The sequence below is a fragment of the Schistocerca americana genome, chromosome 2 (genome assembly GCF_021461395.2).
Source record: "Schistocerca americana isolate TAMUIC-IGC-003095 chromosome 2, iqSchAmer2.1, whole genome shotgun sequence".
Lineage (NCBI taxonomy): Eukaryota > Metazoa > Arthropoda > Insecta > Orthoptera > Acrididae > Schistocerca > Schistocerca americana.
The window spans coordinates 449,135,103-449,154,772 of NC_060120.1; the positions used below are offsets into that span (position 1 = coordinate 449,135,103).

The window sequence follows — 19,670 nt, forward strand, 5'->3', positions numbered from 1 at the left end:
GGCACCGCATGGCACCATCCTATGCCAATCTATTCATGGGCCATCTAGAGGAATTCTTTCTAACCACCCAGAATTCCAAACCCCTCATCTGGTTCAGAATCACTAACGACAGTTTCATGACCTGGGATGAGGGTGAGGACACCCTATCCACATTCCTCCAGAACCTCAACATCATCTCCCCCATTCACTTCACCTGGTTCTCCTCAACCCAACAAACTGCCTTCCTCAATGTTGAGGTCCATCTCAAAGATGGCTACATCAGTACTTCTGCCCATATCAAACCTATCAACCACGAGCAATACATTCACTTTGACAGCTGTCACCCATTCCATAACAAGAAGTCCCTTCCATATGGCCTAGCCACTCATGAGAGTTGCATCTGTAGTGATGAACAGTCCCTCTCGATAGGGATAGCCACCAACTGCTGTTGCATCTGTAATGATGAGCAGTCTCTCTTGAAAGTGTCTCACTGAGGCATTTACAGACCGTAATTACCCTCCTAACCTTGTACAGAAAAAGATCTACAATGTCTCATCTCTTTCTGAAGTTTATGGACCCCAATTGCCTCTGAAGAAGAGCTCTCTGCAGTTGTCACCTGCACCATTTGGATTATAAAATTACTGGTTTTGTAAGTTAATTTAAAAAATCTTTCATATCATTGAAACTTTTTTTCGTATTAATGGGAGCTACAAGGAGGATCTGTAAAATGTCAACAATGAAGTATATTGCTGAATTATTTCATAGTGTATTTTGGGTTCTCAGTATTTACTACACACACCTTATTTTTATGAGACTGCAGATTTATTCTCAGCAGACCCATGCCACTGAGCACATACTTCATGGAGGATAAGAGGTTATCCATGACCGTTGGCCGGAAGCTGCTGAGCTCCTCTCTTGTGAAGCCATCACTGTGGATGATTTTCATCTGCTTTACCAACGTGCTCTTTCCGCTCTCTCCTGCACCTGCAACATTTTCAGGATCAACTTGTCTCTGTCATAAAAATGACTCAACTGTAATATTACTTTACCACCAATTACAACTATAAAGGTTATATACAATCACAAAGAACTCGGAGTATTTATGATCCTTAATTACCAACATATGTAGTGAAAAATAATACACAAGCTCTTGGGCTAATGCACGGACATTTAAAAAACATGAAAAATCCAAAATTAGCATGCGCTTTGGTCTGAAAGTGTGAAGTTCATATGGATATGCCCTTCGAGTACAGCCCAGTTTCATCAGAATTGTATAAGTGTTTGTGGAGAAAGTTGCTCTGTTCTATACAGGTGAAGAATTAATGGCAAAAAGCATTAGCTACACCTGTTAGCAATATGTTTCTCATGCCTAACAGAAATGAGTTGCATAGTGATGTTTAAACTGAGACAGCCATCCTAATGAACTGTTATTTTTTTTTTCAGTTCTCAGAGTTTCATAGAAATCTCCTGCTTTCTCTGTTAACATTGGATCTAATATGGAAACTACTCCTGACTTCTTCTGGAACAGCAAGTGCAGTGTTTCATGTTATTTTGTGTTAAGTTGAAGTTCTCATGCATTAATACTGTGTTGGCCCAGACTGGCTGTCAGCTTCGATTGTAAAATTTAATAGTTTTCTTTTAATCTCTCACTGTTTGTACCTATCCCATATACCTGCAAAAGACTTACTGCAGATTCGTCCTTTACTAATTTACCTACAACTTCTAATTTCTTTTCAGTCATCAGATCAACACATTTTCACTTACATGTCATCTTCCTAGAACATGTAAAATACCTGTAACTTCGGAAACATGAAATGTGGCATAGATTAACACTGATTGTCAATGATCCTTTATCGAGATCTGCCAACAGCTAGAAAAGTACAATCAACGATGTGCTCCAATGTGTAACAGTATGCTTTCTTTTTGAACAACACAGAGAAGGAATTTTGAAGGGAAGAAAACACAAATCCTACTCTTTTACTACCGTGTTTAAAAGAGTTGGAAGTTGTCAACCTTTATCTCCTTGGGTGAAGGGCTGGTCACACATGTAGACAGGACATTGGCCACAGGCATGTTACAAGGATAAGAGTCACAGCATGTACCTGAAGGTGAAATGAGAAAATATTTCAGGAATATCTAATGTTAGGGCCTTCATCATCTCTGGCGGCTTAACGCAAGTCACATACATAATAACGTAATGGAATACTTCACGCAACCTATTCCCCTCCACCCCCCACACTTTGGAGACACCATAAAGTTAAATTCTGGCACTCAACATAGGCCCCTAATTAAGCTTAACAATGAAGTACAGAGTGGATCACTGTTGTAATTGCTTTACAGATCTGACAGATATTTCTAATTTTTGTATTTTTCACAGAGACGATACACTTAAGATAAATTAAACTTATGTCTGAAGCAGTCAAATCGGCTGATCAGCCTTGGGGAGTGCTAATGATGTCTGATCCCCTGATAATGTCTTAATTGCATCCGTATACATTAATAACGGTTGTGAGATACTGTCTGTTTGAATTGAGATTTGAGGCAGAATAAGTTTCCTCACGACTGCTAGTTATTGGTAGGGAGGGGCTTTGCTGCTGTCTGATATCTTGATACAATTTTGATAACGGTGCTCTCTCTGAACTAATTCCATACATTTATTTACAGCACAAAATTTCACCTCATAATGGATCACAAACTGTTAATTTCTCTGTTCGGATGTAAGAATGCCTCCCAGAAGAAACAGCATAATGCTTACAATGCTGAGCCCTCTTTCTCAGCAATTGCTATTATCCAATTCACTTTTAGCCAACAGTACATGTAACACCGACACCTTCCTACCTTTGGGGTCAGATCACACACCTGACTCTTAGGAAACACTGCACTTCCAAATAGGGAAAATTTGACAAAACCACCTACAAGAGTTTCCTGTCACTGCATCCACAGTCACAACATACTCAGGTGAGGACCTAACACATCTGACAAGGTTGGTCTAAACATTCTCTGCTCTGCTCCTTTCAAGAACCCTGCAGATACTTTCCCCCTAAAAAAGAGGATCCAGATAATAAAAGGGAGTACTGATGCTGATGTCAGATGATGATGACTGCTGTGTGGTCATCCCACCCCCACTGCATCAGTGCATCATAATCTCCGGCATGCTGACCAGTCGGGAATGACACCCATTAAGGCACTTGCATGACGGCATACCTACTGGAATGTCATCACGTAGGACATCAAGGGAACAGCCGACTCCAGTGAGACCCGTGCGCCAACCCAGTCAGCATCCCTCATCCCTGCAACAGTTGCACATCTGGTTGATGTCATACTGGCCATGGGAGCACGTCCGTGTGGACTTCGCTGGACCAATCCACAGAGAGATGTGACTTACCATCGTAGACTCAAATCAAGTTTTCTAATGTAGTCCAAATGTTAAATACTACAACAAGGGATTAAACAAGGACCTTGCAGAAAATATTTGCCATGAAGGGCCCTCAGAAACAATTGTTTTGGACAATGTCCTTCAATTTTCATTCAGTATGTCTCTGCTCTTGGAATGGCACACTGCACCACACATCTTCACAATTCCACTCACCCTTCAAAGGTGAAGCCAAGCAGTTTGTCTGTTTGCACCTTTACGGTACAGATGTGGAAGATCTGCTGGCTGCACTCACATCTGTGGTCTAATCTAGTCCCTGATCTCCTGTGAAATCACACTCACACAAGTGCACAGTCTGGCAGAACTGCTGCACTGTGCTGACATCAAACCCTACGGAGGCCTCCTGTAGCCAACAACACAACCATGCCAGCTCTACTGTCGCCCCCACTACTCGTTGTGCACAGAGATTTGGACTCACACTGTTGGGCGGCTCCCAGGATAAATACCAGACACCATCACAGTTGCACAGGAGTGACAAATGTTAAGCCCTTTCTGAGGAAGTTTATACACTAATTTCATTGAGAGTCGTGATGTTCTACTATTCAAATAAAGTTCACCAAAGTTCCATACATTACATTCCTTCAACATTACATTCATAAAATTAAAGTTGTTGTTTCCTCATATTGCTGGCTTGTTGAGAGCCAATAATACACCTAATGAGTCAGTCCCAGAAGCCTAACAAACTGGAGGGTTTCTATGCAGCCACTGCCTTTACTTAAAAGAGCAGTATTATCATTCAACTATGTGAGATCATGACGAAAGTGGAGTTTGCTATATACAGCTGATCAGTTATCTCCCACGTGCTAGTAAATATATTAACTAGGTCTGTTTACTGCATCCGTGCAGTTGTCGTGAACAGTTTGTGTTTCAAGTTTTGCATCAAGAAAGTAGCTGAGAAAAATAAATTTTCATACGCTGGTTTGGTCAATTAACTTTGTAGGAAGGAAATGTTCCTGTTAGGTAGTGGCAGTGCACTTTTTCCAACTGAGGATGATAACTGATCCAAAGAACTTCCTGTAGGTCAACTAATTTCTGAATGACGGAAGGTTCTTAAGTTTGGATTCTCCAGAACATTTATTTATCCACCAGGAACTGATGCCCAACAGAAGAGCACTGGTTGGTACAAAAAACCATTGTTCCAAAACAGTTCTAATACAACAGTATTGGATTTTGTCGGATTTGGTGATGCCAACTTCATGCCACTATGAAAAAGATTGCACTTAATCTAACAGAGTTCATACTAGTTATTAATTTAGTGGGAGCATTATGGCAGAATGTATGCCCTGCAAAGATTAAGCCAGTGGATTGAGAATGTTAATCACATCTTCTAGGAAGACATTCAATGATTTAGATATATCATGCCAGTCATGAGTTACAGATTAAACTTCCACAGTCGAGGTTACTGGTACTGTATGGCCTCCCGCCTTCATTCTCAGAGCATGTTGCACTATACACTTGAAAGTAAACAGCACTACTTGCGACAAGTGAGCTGAAATTGCACGCTCATCTTTTACCTGTCAACAATACAGTATTATGGCGCCACCATTTAGTGTATGACACTCATCATGGAGAGATGTGGCTGTTGAAAAAGAGATATTGATGATATGTGTATTGTAATAGTTTAACAACATTGGTGACAGAAAAGTTTCAATACCCACAGTGCAAATGGTACAAATATTGGGATGTGGACTGTCTATTGAGGGAGGCCTTGTGATATTCTGCGACCATCTAATTGCTCAATCAAATGTATATTCACTAAGTGTGAAGTTATCTATAGACACTTCTGATGAGGAGTTTTGGAATTCAAAGAGAATGAACAAAAGGTGTTACCATAGGAATTTGTACATTATTATATGTATCTCAGATACTGAAGACAATTTCAGAGATAAATCATTGTCAGAAAAATTAGACTTATAAGTCAAGTAATTCGTATTATATGATCATCATACATCACCCTTCCTGTCCTGAAGCCATTTGTGTGCTAGGCATAATTAGTTATGGTCTAGTTCCCACTGAAGTTATGCTTTAAGCATCTGCTGCCAAGTTTTGCTGATAGAGCAGTTTATGGAAATTAGGATGTTAGACCAATAGGACCAGTTATTTTTGCTAATTTAGTATGGGCACAATTATCTGTGTGACTCATGCCAGCAGATAATGTAATGAATGAAATTTTCACTCTGCAATGGAGTGTGCATTGATATGAAACTTCAGGGCAGATTAAAAAGTGTGCTGGACCAAGACTCGAACTCGGGACCTTTGCCTTTAGTGGGCAAGTGCTTTACCAACTCTGCTGCAGAGTGAAAATTTCATTCTGGAAACATCCCCCAGGCTGCGGCAAAGTCATGTCTCTGCAATATCCTTTCTTCCAGGAGTGGTAATTCTGCAAGGTTCGCAGAAGAGCTTGTGCGAAATTAGGGAGGTAGGAGACAAGGTACTGGCAGAATTAAAGCTGTGAGGACGGGTTGTGAGTCTTGCTTGGGTAGCTCAGCTGGTAGAGCACTTGCCCGCGAAAGGCAAAGGCCCTCAGTTCGAGTCTCAGTCCTGCACACAGTTCCAATCTACCAGGAAGTTTTAGATATCGTAATGATTCTGATGTGAAATGTGAATGCCTTGAGTAACAAATGTTAATCACTAGGGTGATGTCACTCTTTGCTGATTGTCAACTGAAGTTTCTGCATAGTAATGGGATGCATAGGAAGTGACCTATTTGGTAGTGGTGTAAGTGACTCAACCAAGAAGGTTCCCCCAATGTGCCCGTCTTGAGTTTTGTTGAAATTTGCACAGAATGTGCCAAACAGACCTGTCTGAACTCCTGCAAGCTTCATCTCCATCTGTTATGTAGTACTTACTACAGCTATTTCCCCAAGTGTCACTTTTGTCGAAATGGTATAAGTGCCTAGAAACTCTCAAGTTCAGGAAGTCACTGTTCCTAACCTAATACAACTGTCATGCTGGCAATAATTTTTGCACAAAATACAGAAATAGCACAGATAAAGATCAGAAAGCGATATCCATTACACATATCTCTTCCAGCCTGTTGCTAAATTTAATCAAGACAAATTTCCCTTGTCTTTCAGGAAGGAATATGTTGTGACTAAATGGAATTGGAAAGTTTATCATTTGGGAGTGTATTGTCGGTCTGGCTGTTGGAAGACATTAACTTTCCTACAAAAGTATTCACGTCATTATCAGCCACTGAAGATATCAAAAAATACGATATTTTATTTTACTTGAACACACTGTATCTTAAACTGACACCTCTTACTTTGTGACTGTTAACACTGCTGAAAAGACGACATTGAAGTCTACCAACAAATTGGCTCATGTTGTAGGAAAGTTCTTGTAGAAGGTAAATACTTGTGGATTAAAAGAGACCACCATCAAAAAGTAGAAGCGCTGACTTGTCGATACGCACAGACAACAGAAAACTTTCTAGCTTTCAGAGTCATCCTTTGACGAGCTAGAGCAAAACACTAACAGAAAACACAAATGCATTTACACACCTATGCCCCTTTCTGGTGCCAGCTAAATTAATAGTGCCAAAGCTGTTTTTTGGTAGGTGGACTGGTTGTAGTGGGGGTAGTGTCAGGTGTAGTGGGTAGAGGGAAAGGGAGACGGGAGGCAAGGCTAGCGGCTCAAAGGGAGGTGTGCAGGATTGCAGGAGAGAGGGGTGGAACATCGTAGCAGCGGCGGGAAGTGGCACACACTTGAAGGTGACATGAACTGGGACAAGGGGACGAGATGGAGGAAAGGGTGTGCACAGTGCATTACCTGAGATTGAGGCCACGACAATTACAGGATTGGAGGATGTGTTGTATGTATAACTCTCATGTGTGTAGTTCAGCGAAGCGGGCGATGGAAGGAAAACTGCAGATGACTCGGGTTATGAAGCAGCCACTGAAATTGAGCATGTTACGCTCGCCTGCATGTTGTACCACCTCGTGGCCAATCATCTTGGACAGCTCACTGATGGTCATACTGACATAATAAGCTGTGGATTGTTTGTAGCAAAGTTGGTATATGATGTGGCTGCTTTCATAGGTGGTCTGGCCTCTGATAGGATAAACCTATGACAGGATTGGAATTAGAGGTGCCGGGTGGATGGACTGTGCACATCATGCATCTTGGTCTGCCATAGGGATATGATCACTGTGGCAAAGGACTGGTAGTTGGGGTGATATAAGGATGGACTAGGATGAATTGTAGATTGGGTGGGAAGGGTCTTGGGTAGGATGCCTCTCATTTCAGGGCTAGGATGAGAGATAATCAAAACTTTCAGGTAACCCACTGTCCCCACACCCTCCATACAACAGTTCGCCCTTCATCCTGTCATCCCCTCCTGATTCATGTCCCCACGTTGCCTGCAGGGTGTGCTGATTGTCACTGCCCACTACAGTTGTGCCAGCCCATATGGCTGCCACCCCTCCTTCCGTAATTCCTATCTGACAAACAGGCCGTCCTTCCTTCAAGTTGCTAGCCAGCCACCCCTAGTCCCTCTCCCTGCCTCCAACCTCACTCTCCCACTACCCACCCTACATGGCACTACCCCCAGCGCAACCAGTCCACCTACCAAAAAGCAGCATTGGCACTATTAGTCCAGCTGGGACCATGTCTGTGTGTGTGTGTGTGTGTGTGTGTGTGTGTGTGTGTGTGTGGCAGGGGGGGGGGGGGCACCTTTTACTCTTGCTCATCAAAGAACAACTCCACAAGCTAGCAAACTTTCTTTCTTTTGTGTGTGCCTATCAACAACTCAGTGCCTTTGCTTATCTGCGAGTGGTCTCCTGCGATCCAAAAATAATTTGGCTTACATCTGCATAAAGAAGTTACTATATTAATAATTGCACTGGTCCATGATGGCTGTACCACAAACAACTGCACAAAATTCTGACGTACTCAGCACACTGAGAGCAAAACTAATGCAACTATAGTCACACATCAATTGTGATATAATTCAAAAACTATAGAAAATCTGTGTGCAGGTAAATTTCTGTTTTGATATACAATAATATTTATTTCAAACTGTTCTGTAACAAGAAATTCTTCTCCATCAACTCAAATGGAAGTGCAGTCCATTTTGTCTTGAAAATTCCATAAATATTTGCCTTATGTTTTCTGGATGCATTTATCACTTGATTAGCAGATATTCGACTTTCATTTAATTTCTTTGGTCAGTTGACTGTCATGTAAATAACTGAGTCAGTGTCTGTCTGCACTATGTTGGTCCAGTTCATCAGGAAAAGTCCATCAGCTATTGCAACATTCCTAAGAACTGCATCTTCAACTTCACGCATTTCTCCCTTTATGCAGACTTTTCTATCAATTGACAAAATTCACAGAGTTTTCAATGGTGATATTACAAAAGCTGATAACCTTGTATTCATATCTATAGAAATATTTGTATCATCAGCTTCTTGTGGTTGCTAATGAACTAAGACTTATGGAATTTTCTTCATGAAAAAATCTTTTCTGCATGATGAGCAAAGTTTTTGACTTGCTTTATACAGGCTTCACCATACATTTCAGCTGAGCAACCATTTCCACATCAAATGAAAGCAGACTTATTTATAATTGTTGTTACATTCTGTTTGTAGAAATTTATAGTAGTGTAAAGAGTGTTTCAAGATGAAAGCACAACACAGCATTTTTGTTACAGTATAAACCACTTTTGTCCATTAACCAGCTGCTGAGATGGCATGGGCATGTTAGGCGAGTGGAGGAGAAAGGGCACCCAGGAGGATAAACAAGATGAAACCGGTAGGAAAGAGACCAAGAGGAAAACTGAGAGACAGATGGCTGAAAGGAGCGGAAGAATGCATCCAGAAGAAAGGAGAAGACTGGACCAAAGAGAAGACAGAGAGATGGTGGCAAGACAGAAGACGATGGAGAGGCTTATGTTCCAAACAGACTCGGCCAGAGGCTGGAAACTATCCAAGATGATGAATGAACCAGCTGCTGTTCTTTAAAAGAAAATTCTTTCAGCTTTTAAGTTCCTGTATGCTATATACACAATTATGCTGCATGCAAAATAGTTAACATTTTCAAAGCTGCAAGCATTTAATTTGTCTTCTTTCAACTCCATATCACAAATTCGCTGCTGATATAAATATGATAGTAAAATGCAGGACTGTAGCCTGTCTTGGAATGCTGAGATTATTATGTAGTGTAATTAAGCATTGCACACAATCTAAAAACAACAATGCTTCAAATACATTTTGCAAAAGAAACTTAAAGTTTACTGAGGACTAAATTAATAAACAGTACTCACATGTATTGATAAAAACCAAAAATTTCAGACAAATTTTTGAATCTTAACTGAGATAATGCAAATATGAAGATAAGTGGTTCCGATAGACTTAACTAGAGCCTAGCCTACTATTTTCAGTGATGTAACTACTTTAAAATCTGTGGTGTCTATTTTAAAACAGATGGTGCCAAATACAAACAAAAATTGTACATTTTGTAGTTTTGGTAGTAACTTCAGAGGCTGACAGCTTAGTGAATACAACTGTAGGAAAGTTGATAATTCACTAATTTTCTAATGAAAAGACAATCAATGCACTGAAAAATGATTATGGTTGCAATGCAGTTTACTCACTACCCACTATGAGAATCAGAACAGGCCTTCGTCATAATCTGTGAGTGCCGTTTACTTTTACTATTTCTCGTTAAGAGATGCACAACAAATTTTTTCAGCAAGTTTGAAGAGGCAATGTGATGTAACTATTGCCTTCTCATCTTTATTTATGTTATTCCTGTGTTCTATGCAGAAGGTAGTGTTGGAATGGCAAGTGGCAGGACCATAGCTCTATTAGGTCAGGGATGACAACTTACTGAACCTAAGGATTTTTTGAAGAGTTTGCAGTTACAAGGAAAGTAGTCCTCGTGAAAATGGCTCTAGTACCTATACCACATATAGACGGACGAACTTGGTACACATTCATTCAGGTCCCTTAGATACATACTGTACATATTTCAACATAACTGAAACTGGTTGAGATGCAACTGCTTTGTCCTTGAAATGGAGTGGCCCATAAATACATAACTACACACAAGTTTGTTCAATGAGATGAATGTGTCATTGTGGGGAAAAGTATATATGGGGCTTAGTTCTACTGGCAAAAGAATTACTGTGACACTTCAGTCTCTTGCCTGGCAGCCCAAAACTGTTGCATTAGTATTAAGGCTACGGCAGGTTAAATAAGTTGGCTGCACATGAAGAAAATTTCCTGTCATAGCCCCCATTGTCAGGTATGACTGCTCACTGAGGACAGTCAAGTGGCAAAATCTTCCACCTGGTAGTTTAATGTGTAGTGACACATTCTGAAGTGGTTATTGTACTGTATGTATTATCACTAAATGCTGGAATTCTACAGTTTCATGCATCATACCAGTCTTCTCAAAATGTGCTGTGTCTTGGAGAACATAACCTGAAAGTTAGGCTTGAACCATGTGTCCGCAATCACTTAGTATGACAGATAAATGGTAAACATCACACTGAGTAGGATTTCTCTATTGGCTCTCGCTGATTGTGCATTCCAAGGCAAGGCTGTAAGTCACACTCATTGAGCTTAAGATATGGATGGTTCTATCTCTGATGAGTACCAGAGCATTCAGTTCCAGGTGGCTCCAAGCAGCCTGGTGTGTTAGTGCTACAACAAGATGGTGTGTGATCCATTAATTTTCAGGAGTGCAGCAGCATAAATTCTATTTCTTCTAATATTTCGGCCTTCTTCAGACTGAGCTGTGCAACTGAAGCTACAATACTCTGAAGATGGCTAAAAGGTAAACAGTTGGAATGTTACCAGAAGAATAAACAGAGTTATGTGGCTGCATTCTCAAAATTTTATGGATTAGTCACTGTGCCAGGAAAATATGACTTAACACTTCAAGATTACACGCGTCATCGAACAAGTATTGGATGTTATTCTAGGTCAGAGTATTATTGCAACATGCTCTGAAGTTGGCTGATAAATTATGATACGTTGTGACTTTACCTGTGGGAAACAGTCAGGCATGATGGAAATCATCACGGCTGATATAAATGCTGGGGAAAAGCTCTGCTAATCATTGTGACGTTGTGGGGTTACCTAGCATTGTGCTGCTCTCCTCTCCTAATGCTGAATCATAATACTGGCTCATGATGCCTTGAAGGATGTCTCTACTGTTATTTACACTATGGGATAATGTGAGTTGTGGTGACTACATTGCGGGGAACTGTTGTTGACATTACATGCTCAAGCTCAAGGTGACAGCAGGGCTGTAGGTAGTGGTTACAATAGATGGATTGGGAAATAAAATTGATCACTCACAAGTACCTTAGAGTATGAATAAGAATCCATTATACCTAGACCTCCTTCTAATGAGATTTTGTAAGCAACACTGCTGAGTTTTTATATTCCTATGACAGTGTGTATAATCTTTCCATGGTGAATTTTTGCCATTGCAAATGGCATATTTAACATAAGGGGCATTACAGGACTCAAATGGATGGGAACTACCATATTTAGAGCACTGTTTTGGCTCCTATATTGCTCACCGGTAAGTAAAAAAAGGGGGTAATTAAGGTATTCCCTTAGTGTGGGAATATATGGTGGCACCTGGCATTGCATTCTGTAAATAATAACATGTGCTGGTAATTCTTGGTAACTGAATGTCAAGAAAGTATGTCTGAAGATCAGCAATGTGGGCTTCTTAACCTTGCACCATCTCTGTGATACAACATTGACTCCAACAGCAGGTGCAGCCAAACAGTAGCCAGTACTAGGGATTTTTCTTGTTGAAGGTAAGAGCTGACCAACCATTCTGTCTCCTTGAAATTTTGCAGTTATCTCAAGATTCAAAGATAGTTTGAGAAATAACTATTCCAGCATACATACAATAACCATGATGGTGAGATTAGGGGGAACTGAGATTAAACAGAGACCTACTTTTTCTGGACTCTACTCACAAATGGAACAGGAAGAGTGAAACCTATATTGCTGTATTATGTCTCCTCATCTGCATACTGCATGGCAAGTCTCAGCACATCGATTTAGATGCACACTGTATTTAATTTTTTACAAGATCGTCAACAAAAATACTAAGACAGATTTTAAGGAACAAAACCAATTAAAATGGCATCCAGCACCGAGAGCTCATGTACTTCTGAGCTGTATCTGTCATTGTGTCAGTCACTGTTCATTTCGCTCCATCCCCAACTGTTAACAGTGATATACAGTTCACCTCTTTCATACAGGTACAAGTCAAATTAAACAGAAACAAGTGTGATTTATACAAACAGCTGTGAGACTCACAACTGCACACCTCTAAAAGAGCTCATACAGAGGCAAACTACTTTTTTAAAAACTTTTCTTGGTTGTTATTATGATAAATTGCATAAAACCTGAATCTGGATGGCTGGAAGGGGATTTGAAAAAGTGTCCTCCTGAATGAGAGTGTACTGCTCTAACCACTGTGCAGCCTTAATGATAGAAGCAGTGGGAAGAGACGAGGGGGAGGGAATACATGCATTGCTAGTAGTACACATGTGCTTTATGACTGTTAGTGAGCGTCTCTGATTCCTGAAAGAAGAAGTGAAAGCCCCTTCATTAGTTTTTGTGACCCACTTTATCTGAGGTGTTGTAGGTAATTCTCACATTGGGATTGGAATTTCTTTATTGCTCATTCGTAACAAACAATTTACCAGAACATCACAACATACGGGTCGACAGAAGAGTCCGATCCAACGCGTCGGCTTTGACCCGTGATGTAAGGGTGTTGTCGTGTGTGACGTCATGACGGCGTGGAGTTTGGTTTGAGTGTGGCTGTCTCCAGTTGTTTTATCTTATTTTATTTACTTTTCTGATCTGTTCGTTCTATCTCGTGAGATTTTTTTTTAAATTTAAAAACACTTATTACTTATTTTAATTACCTGTTTCCTCGAATTTCTGTTTTAGTTTATTATATTTATCTTTCTGATCTGATCGTTCTATCCCGTGAGATTTTTTTTTAAAAAGACAAAAAACACTAATCAGCTACTGAAGCATCTTTATCTTCTATGGGTTGCAGGGGTTACGACCCCTGGGGAGGTGGGTGTGTATTCATGCATGGCTGTCTTCACTTACACGTTGTAGCTACGCAAGGCGTCTAAATTTGTTTATATTTAGTTTGCCCCCCACCAAAACACTTTTCCCGCACTTGTCCCGTTAGTGTCATTAGGCTTCTTGTGGAAAGTGTGTGTGTTTGTTTTTGTTTCCGCCATATTTGTGACATCATGGGTCAAAGCAGACGGGTGGGATCGGACACTTCCGTATTTCCCAACATTCATTAGGCCTACATGATAAATACATACTACAATGCTACAGACAGTACTGTTAAATCTGTAAAGCTGGCTGTAGGCAAACATAAAATACCATAAGCATAAACAGTTCCGGCTGTACTCCTGTGGAATCAGGGAGACTAGCCCCTAATAACCAGGATACGGAGGTGTTACATGTTGTTGTTGTTGTTGTTGTTGTTGTTATAGTCTTCAGCCTGGAGGCTGGTCTCATGTGGCTACCTGTGCTAGTCTGGCAGGTCTCTTCAACATATCGCTTCTTTCAGTGAAGTAGCATCATTAAGCTCTTGTCTCCCTGTTTTGATTCAGTACCTCTACACTAGCTTTCAGAGTTAGACATACAGCTAATGATATGGTGGTCACAACGTGCAGCCCACAGATCCAACATTACTGAAAGTGATTTTAAGGGTTTAGGCCTACTAAGAATCGCATAGTCACACATTTGTTTTATATATAGGCATTCAACAAGCCGCCACAAGCATTCTCAGTAATGGAAAGCATAAGGTCATACAATAACCAAGGAAATATCTTAAAGCCAGTGATCCATTTCTAAAACAGCAGCACATGCATCTCTCTCTCTCTCTCTCTGGGCATGTGTGCGTTGTAAGAAAGAACTCACAGGTACTTAATAAAGCAAACCGATAAAAATGGTGATTCATCGTGGCAATTACAATTGAAACACTGTTCTCGACAACAGAACTAATGTCAGATTTGGTCTCTGGCAACCTATGCAATTATAAAAATAATGGTTCATTTGAATAGCACAATACTTTATACCAAACCGGTAATATCTGATCAATTATTCTTACCGAGTAACAGTATTTTGATGACATTTCGCTCTTGCTTTGCCAATTCTGCAAGTTGCCTGTCGATTTCTTCACTTCGCGTTCTAGCCTTGGCTCCTTCTCTGTCTAAACTAAGACATCCACCCATCCCATGTTGCACATATGAGCACAGTTCCACAGCGACACGAACAAGTTAATGAAGTTTAATCTGCAGAATATATATTGAATATGAGAAATAACTCAGTCTGTACTGCGCTGGTGTTCTATAATATATGCTACATGAGTGTACTGGCAACACATAAACAAAGCAGGCCACAACAACAACAGCACGACGGCCTCATTCACGCTGTCCAGTGAAGTTCATCCAACGCTGTCACCGTTTGAAAGATATAACACACAATGTTCAAACCAAAGATGTTCAGACAGTTTACATATGTTATGTCTGTGAGTGCGTAATGAGGTGTTGATTTGCGTGATGTGTTGTATCTCACCGGACGGAAAGTTTATAGCGCTGAGTGTGGTTTTACAGCGTAACATTCACAGAGGTGAAAACAGTATCTTTCATACATTTCGTTTATCCACTGCGCCTGTGTTTTGTGTTCATGGTAACATTGGAACTGTGTAAAGTTGTGGTAAGTTAATGATTTGTTAATATATTAATGTGCTTGCAAATTGACATCGTAGTTTGTTTACTGTTGCTAATGCTATCTCCATTACAGATTTACCTGTAGAAAATGATGGACATGCCAGCATCAAGCGATATTATGATAATTGGAGGGAACTCACATCCAGAGCTTGCAAATTTAGTCGCTAGGTAAGATGCGTTGTGTGCCATCTGCCCAGTTTGCCATTCAGAATGTCAAGAAAGGAACTGACATTGCATTTATGTGTGTTTTACGTACCTTTTTCCCGTTTATATATGCTTTCATGCCTGCGTAGTAACACGATTGATGCAAAACGTTGCTAATATTTATGGGATATGCTGTCAGTTCTTGGAGGAACATAGACATATCAATAACTTGAATATACAGTATTATGTACCACAGTAATATATATTTAATAATGAACTGTTAAACAAATAACTTTCCATGGAACATTATTACTGTGTATTCATGTTATTAATATAACCATTTGCATTAGATTAGATTGCATGTACTTTTCGTTCCAATAGATCCATAGTGAGGAGATCCTCCGGATTGTACAACCTGTCAGAATAACAAGAATTCACAATAAAAAAAAAATTTGTGAAAAACAAGAACCCACATACAATGATTATTATGGATGTGGAATGACTCAAAAAAAATTTTTAAACTTATTTTCATTTATGAGGTAGGCTCCTCTTAAACTGAGCTTTATGGTACTTACACATTTTGTGACTGCTGGCAAGTTGTTAAAAATTGTGTTCCTGAGTAGTGGACGCTGTTTTGGGGCAAAGTAAGTGACTTTAGATCTTTGTGAAGATTGTTCTTATTTCTAGTGTTCGTATTTCTAGTATTGATCCATGAACTGAGCTGTTGGTTTGAAAAAGACTTATATTTTTTATGACAAGTTTCATTAAGAAATCAATACATTGGGAAGCAGTAGTTAATATCTCTAGTTCCCTAAACAGGCCTCTGCAGGATGTTGTTGAATTCACACTACAAGTAATTCTAATTACACATTTTTGTTCCTGGAAAACTCAAGCTTGGCTGGCTTGATGAGTTAGCCCTAAAATTTATAGAGTGGAAGTAAGCGTATCCTCTATGTCTGACAATGTTCACATTGCAAACAAAGATTTGGCTGGGTGCTTCAGCAGTTCTACAGTGTGCTCCTCCAAATGAAAATTATCAAGCTGTAATCCCAAGAATTTAAACTATACGTTTGTTATCATATTTTAGGCATATATTGGTGGGGGACCTCTTAAAAGTTCTGAATTGCATGTAGTGTGTTTTTTCAAAGTTCGGGTACATTAATGTCATGTGTCCTTAAACGTATGCAGAGCATGGATTGAACCTACTGTTTATATCTGTTGCCAGTTTAGTGTTGGCCAATTTCCATTGGGCAGTTCATAGCAGCTCTAAAGGTTCAGATATCTTAAATACTACTGCTGTTATTGAACTTGAAATAAACACCTGGTTACAGTTTGAAAGTGAACATAAATGCTTTCATTAACACACACAGAATGGATGTAACACAAGGGTATGCAAAACACAACCATGTTAATAGGAACATCTATAAAAGCGTGTGTAGCAACTACGGCAAAGATAAATATGTAGCAGAGGCATCGATTCTAAATTCCAATAGAAAGGAAATACAGTTAAAATATGCTTTCTGTTCTTGGTGTAGAGCGTAAGTGCAAAATGGAATACCATTCTCTGGCAATTTTGGTGCTCATTGTCAGATTTATCTTACTCCTCATCTCTGTGCAACTTATCTACAAATATTAACCATGGGAGGGTACTAATTAATTTAAAACAGTACTATGGTTGTTTGATGATGTCATGTCAGTCAACAGAATGGCAACTAACAGAGTTAGACCATGTGATACAGAGCCTATTTCAGGGGTCAGATTTGGGGACTGGTAGCCTACAACGACTTTTTGTGTGGAGAGGAGAATGAATAGCATGTAATACATCCAGATCATCATCCAGCCCATTCTGTTATCATTTCCTTCAATATAAGTAAGATATGCTTTTTCAGCAGGACATGTCCTGTGCACACATTTTCTCCAAACTTTTTCTCAATTCCCATGTCTGAACTATGGGACTGTATCTCGTTTGGTCTGCAGACTCCTCAGAATACAACCACCCATGACAACTAGTAGACAACTAGTAAAATGGTGTGGAACCTTTTTTTACCGAGCAACGTTTCTGTAAGTGTGTCCATTTATGGCAGTGAGACTGCATTATCGCTGTACAAGTTGTACAAGACACTGAAATCACAGAAACAGCCTCTCAGCAAGTGTATGGCCTTCGTAGTTCTGTTCACTTTTAGTGTCCTGCCTGGATACTATCTGACTACAACTCCATTCAAGTACAAATCTAGCTTAAGGGTGTTCATTGTACATGTTGATCTATACTTAGTGCAATGTGTTCAGACCCACAGCACTCTTACATTTGTCTTGTCATTATGGATTTATGGACATATTGTAACCTGAGGTGTTAGCAGTTCTCTGTCTGAATATTTACAATGTTCTGTGGTAACATACTGTATAGTGACTGATACTGTAACTCCTTACACTGTGATTGATGCGTATGACATATTTTTTTTAAAAAAAGTGGGGTTTTGGAATCTATGCCTTGATTTTGTAAACATGTTTTTTATTGTTATGGATGCCGTTTTCTTTATTCCGTGGACTGTATAGTGCAGTAGTTTGTGTAACTGTGTTTAGTGTTTTTGTGTACAATAAATCTTACAGCTCCAATCATTTACTGCCAGCAGATTACTTTGCTAATAAAAATCCAGCATAGATTCAGTATATTTTATTTGAAATGCTGGTCGTGTTCAGAAGCACGGATTGTCTTTTAGTGCTAGAGGACCTGAGTTGAGATATTGCTGTATGTTCAGTGGAAAGTAGACTATACTGTAGATCTTTTTTTCTGTGTCTCCTACAATGACAGTTGGAACAAAATCAGTACAGATAGTGTTAAGGATCAGTGGACAAAATTCAAAACCATCGTACAATATGCATTAGATGAGTATATGCCAAGCAAGATTGTAAGAGATGTAAAAGAGCCACCGTGGTACAACAACAGAGTTAGAAAACTGCTACGGTAGCAAAGGGAACTTCTCAGCAAACATAAACATAGCCAAAGCCATGCAGTCAAACAAAATTACACGAAGCGAAATGTAGTGTGAGGAGGGCTATGAGAGAGGCGTTCAATGAGTTCGAAAGTAAAGTTCTATGTACTGACTTGGCAGAAAATCCTAAGAAATTTTGGTCTTATGTCAAAGCGGTAGGTGGATCAAAACAAAATGTCCAGACACTCTGTGACCAAAATGGTACTGAAACAGAGGATGACAGACTAAAGGCCGAAATACTAAATGTCTTTTTCCAAAGCTATTTCACAGAGGAAGACTGCACTGTAGTTCCTTCTCTAGATTGTCACACAGATGACAAAATGTTAGATATTGAAATAGATGATAGAGGGATAGAGAAACAATTAAAATCGCTCAAAAGAGGAAAGGCCGCTGGAACTGATGGGCTACCAGTTCGATTTTACACAGAGTATGCGAAGGAACTTGCCCCCCTTCTTGCAGTGGTGTATCATAGGTCTCTAGAAGAGCGTAGCGCTCCAAAGGATTGGAAAAGGGCACAGGTCATCCGCGTTTTCAAGAAGGGATGTCGAACAGATGTGCAGAACTACAGACCTATATCTCTAACGTTGATCAGTTGTAGAAGTTTGGAATACACATTATGTTAAGAGTATAATGACTTTTCTGGAGACTAGAAATCTACTCTGTAGGAATCAGCATGGGTTTCGAAAAAGACGATCGTGTGAAACCCAGCTCACGCTATTCGTCCACAAGACTCAGAGGGCCATAGACATGGGTTCACAGGTAGATGCCATGTTTCTTGACTTCCGCAAGGCGTTCGATACAGTTCCCCACAGTCGTTTAATGAACAAAGTAAGAGCATATGGACTATCAGACCAATTGTGTGATTGGATTGAAGAGTTCCTAGATAACAGAAAGCAGCATGTCATTCTCAATGGAGAGAAGTCTTCCGAAGTAAGAGTGATTTCAGGTGTGCCGCAGGGGAGTGTCATAGGACCGTTGCTATTCACGATATACATCAATGACCTTGTGGATGACATCGGAAGTTCACTGAGGCTTTGTGCGGATGGTGCAGTGGTATATCGAGAGGTTGTAACAATGGAAAATTGTACTGAAATGCAGGAGGCGCTGCAGCGAATTGACGCATGGTGCAGGGAATGGCAATTCAATCTCAGTGTAGACAAGTGTAATGTGCTGCGAATACCCAGAAAGAAAGATCCCTTATCATTTAGCTACAATATAGCAGGTCAGCAGCTGGAAGCAGTTAATTCCATAAATTATCTGGGAGTACACATTAGGAGTGATTTAAAATGGAACAATCATATAAAGTTGATCATCGGTAAAGCAGATGCCAGACTGAGATTCATTGGAAGAATCCTAAGGAAATGCAATCCAAAAACAA

General features: G+C 40.0%; 2 protein-coding genes across 4 annotated transcripts in view; one reads left to right on the top strand and one right to left on the bottom strand.

Annotated features, from left to right (window-relative positions):
• Nucleotides 1-14,869, bottom strand: part of LOC124595691 (guanine nucleotide-binding protein G(o) subunit alpha-like) — an 81,020-nt gene extending 66,151 nt beyond the window's left edge. Inside the window, exons 1-2 of the mRNA XM_047134549.1 lie at nucleotides 14,537-14,869; nucleotides 779-963 (exon numbers count right to left, since the gene is read on the bottom strand). Coding sequence (XP_046990505.1) covers nucleotides 779-963; nucleotides 14,537-14,660 — 309 coding nt within the window. The 5' untranslated portion in view covers nucleotides 14,661-14,869. The remainder of the gene's footprint in view (nucleotides 1-778; nucleotides 964-14,536) is intronic.
• Nucleotides 14,870-14,945: 76 nt separating this feature from the next.
• LOC124595692 (phosphoribosyl pyrophosphate synthase-associated protein 2) overlaps nucleotides 14,946-19,670 on the top strand; it is a 118,479-nt gene continuing 113,754 nt past the window's right edge. For all 3 annotated transcript variants that reach the window (XR_006978232.1, XR_006978231.1, XM_047134551.1), the window contains exons 1-2: nucleotides 14,946-15,144; nucleotides 15,232-15,326. Coding sequence is in view for 1 of the 3 variants with exons in the window: in XM_047134551.1 (XP_046990507.1) it covers nucleotides 15,247-15,326 (80 nt within the window). In the remaining 2 variants the exon portion in view is untranslated. The remainder of the gene's footprint in view (nucleotides 15,145-15,231; nucleotides 15,327-19,670) is intronic.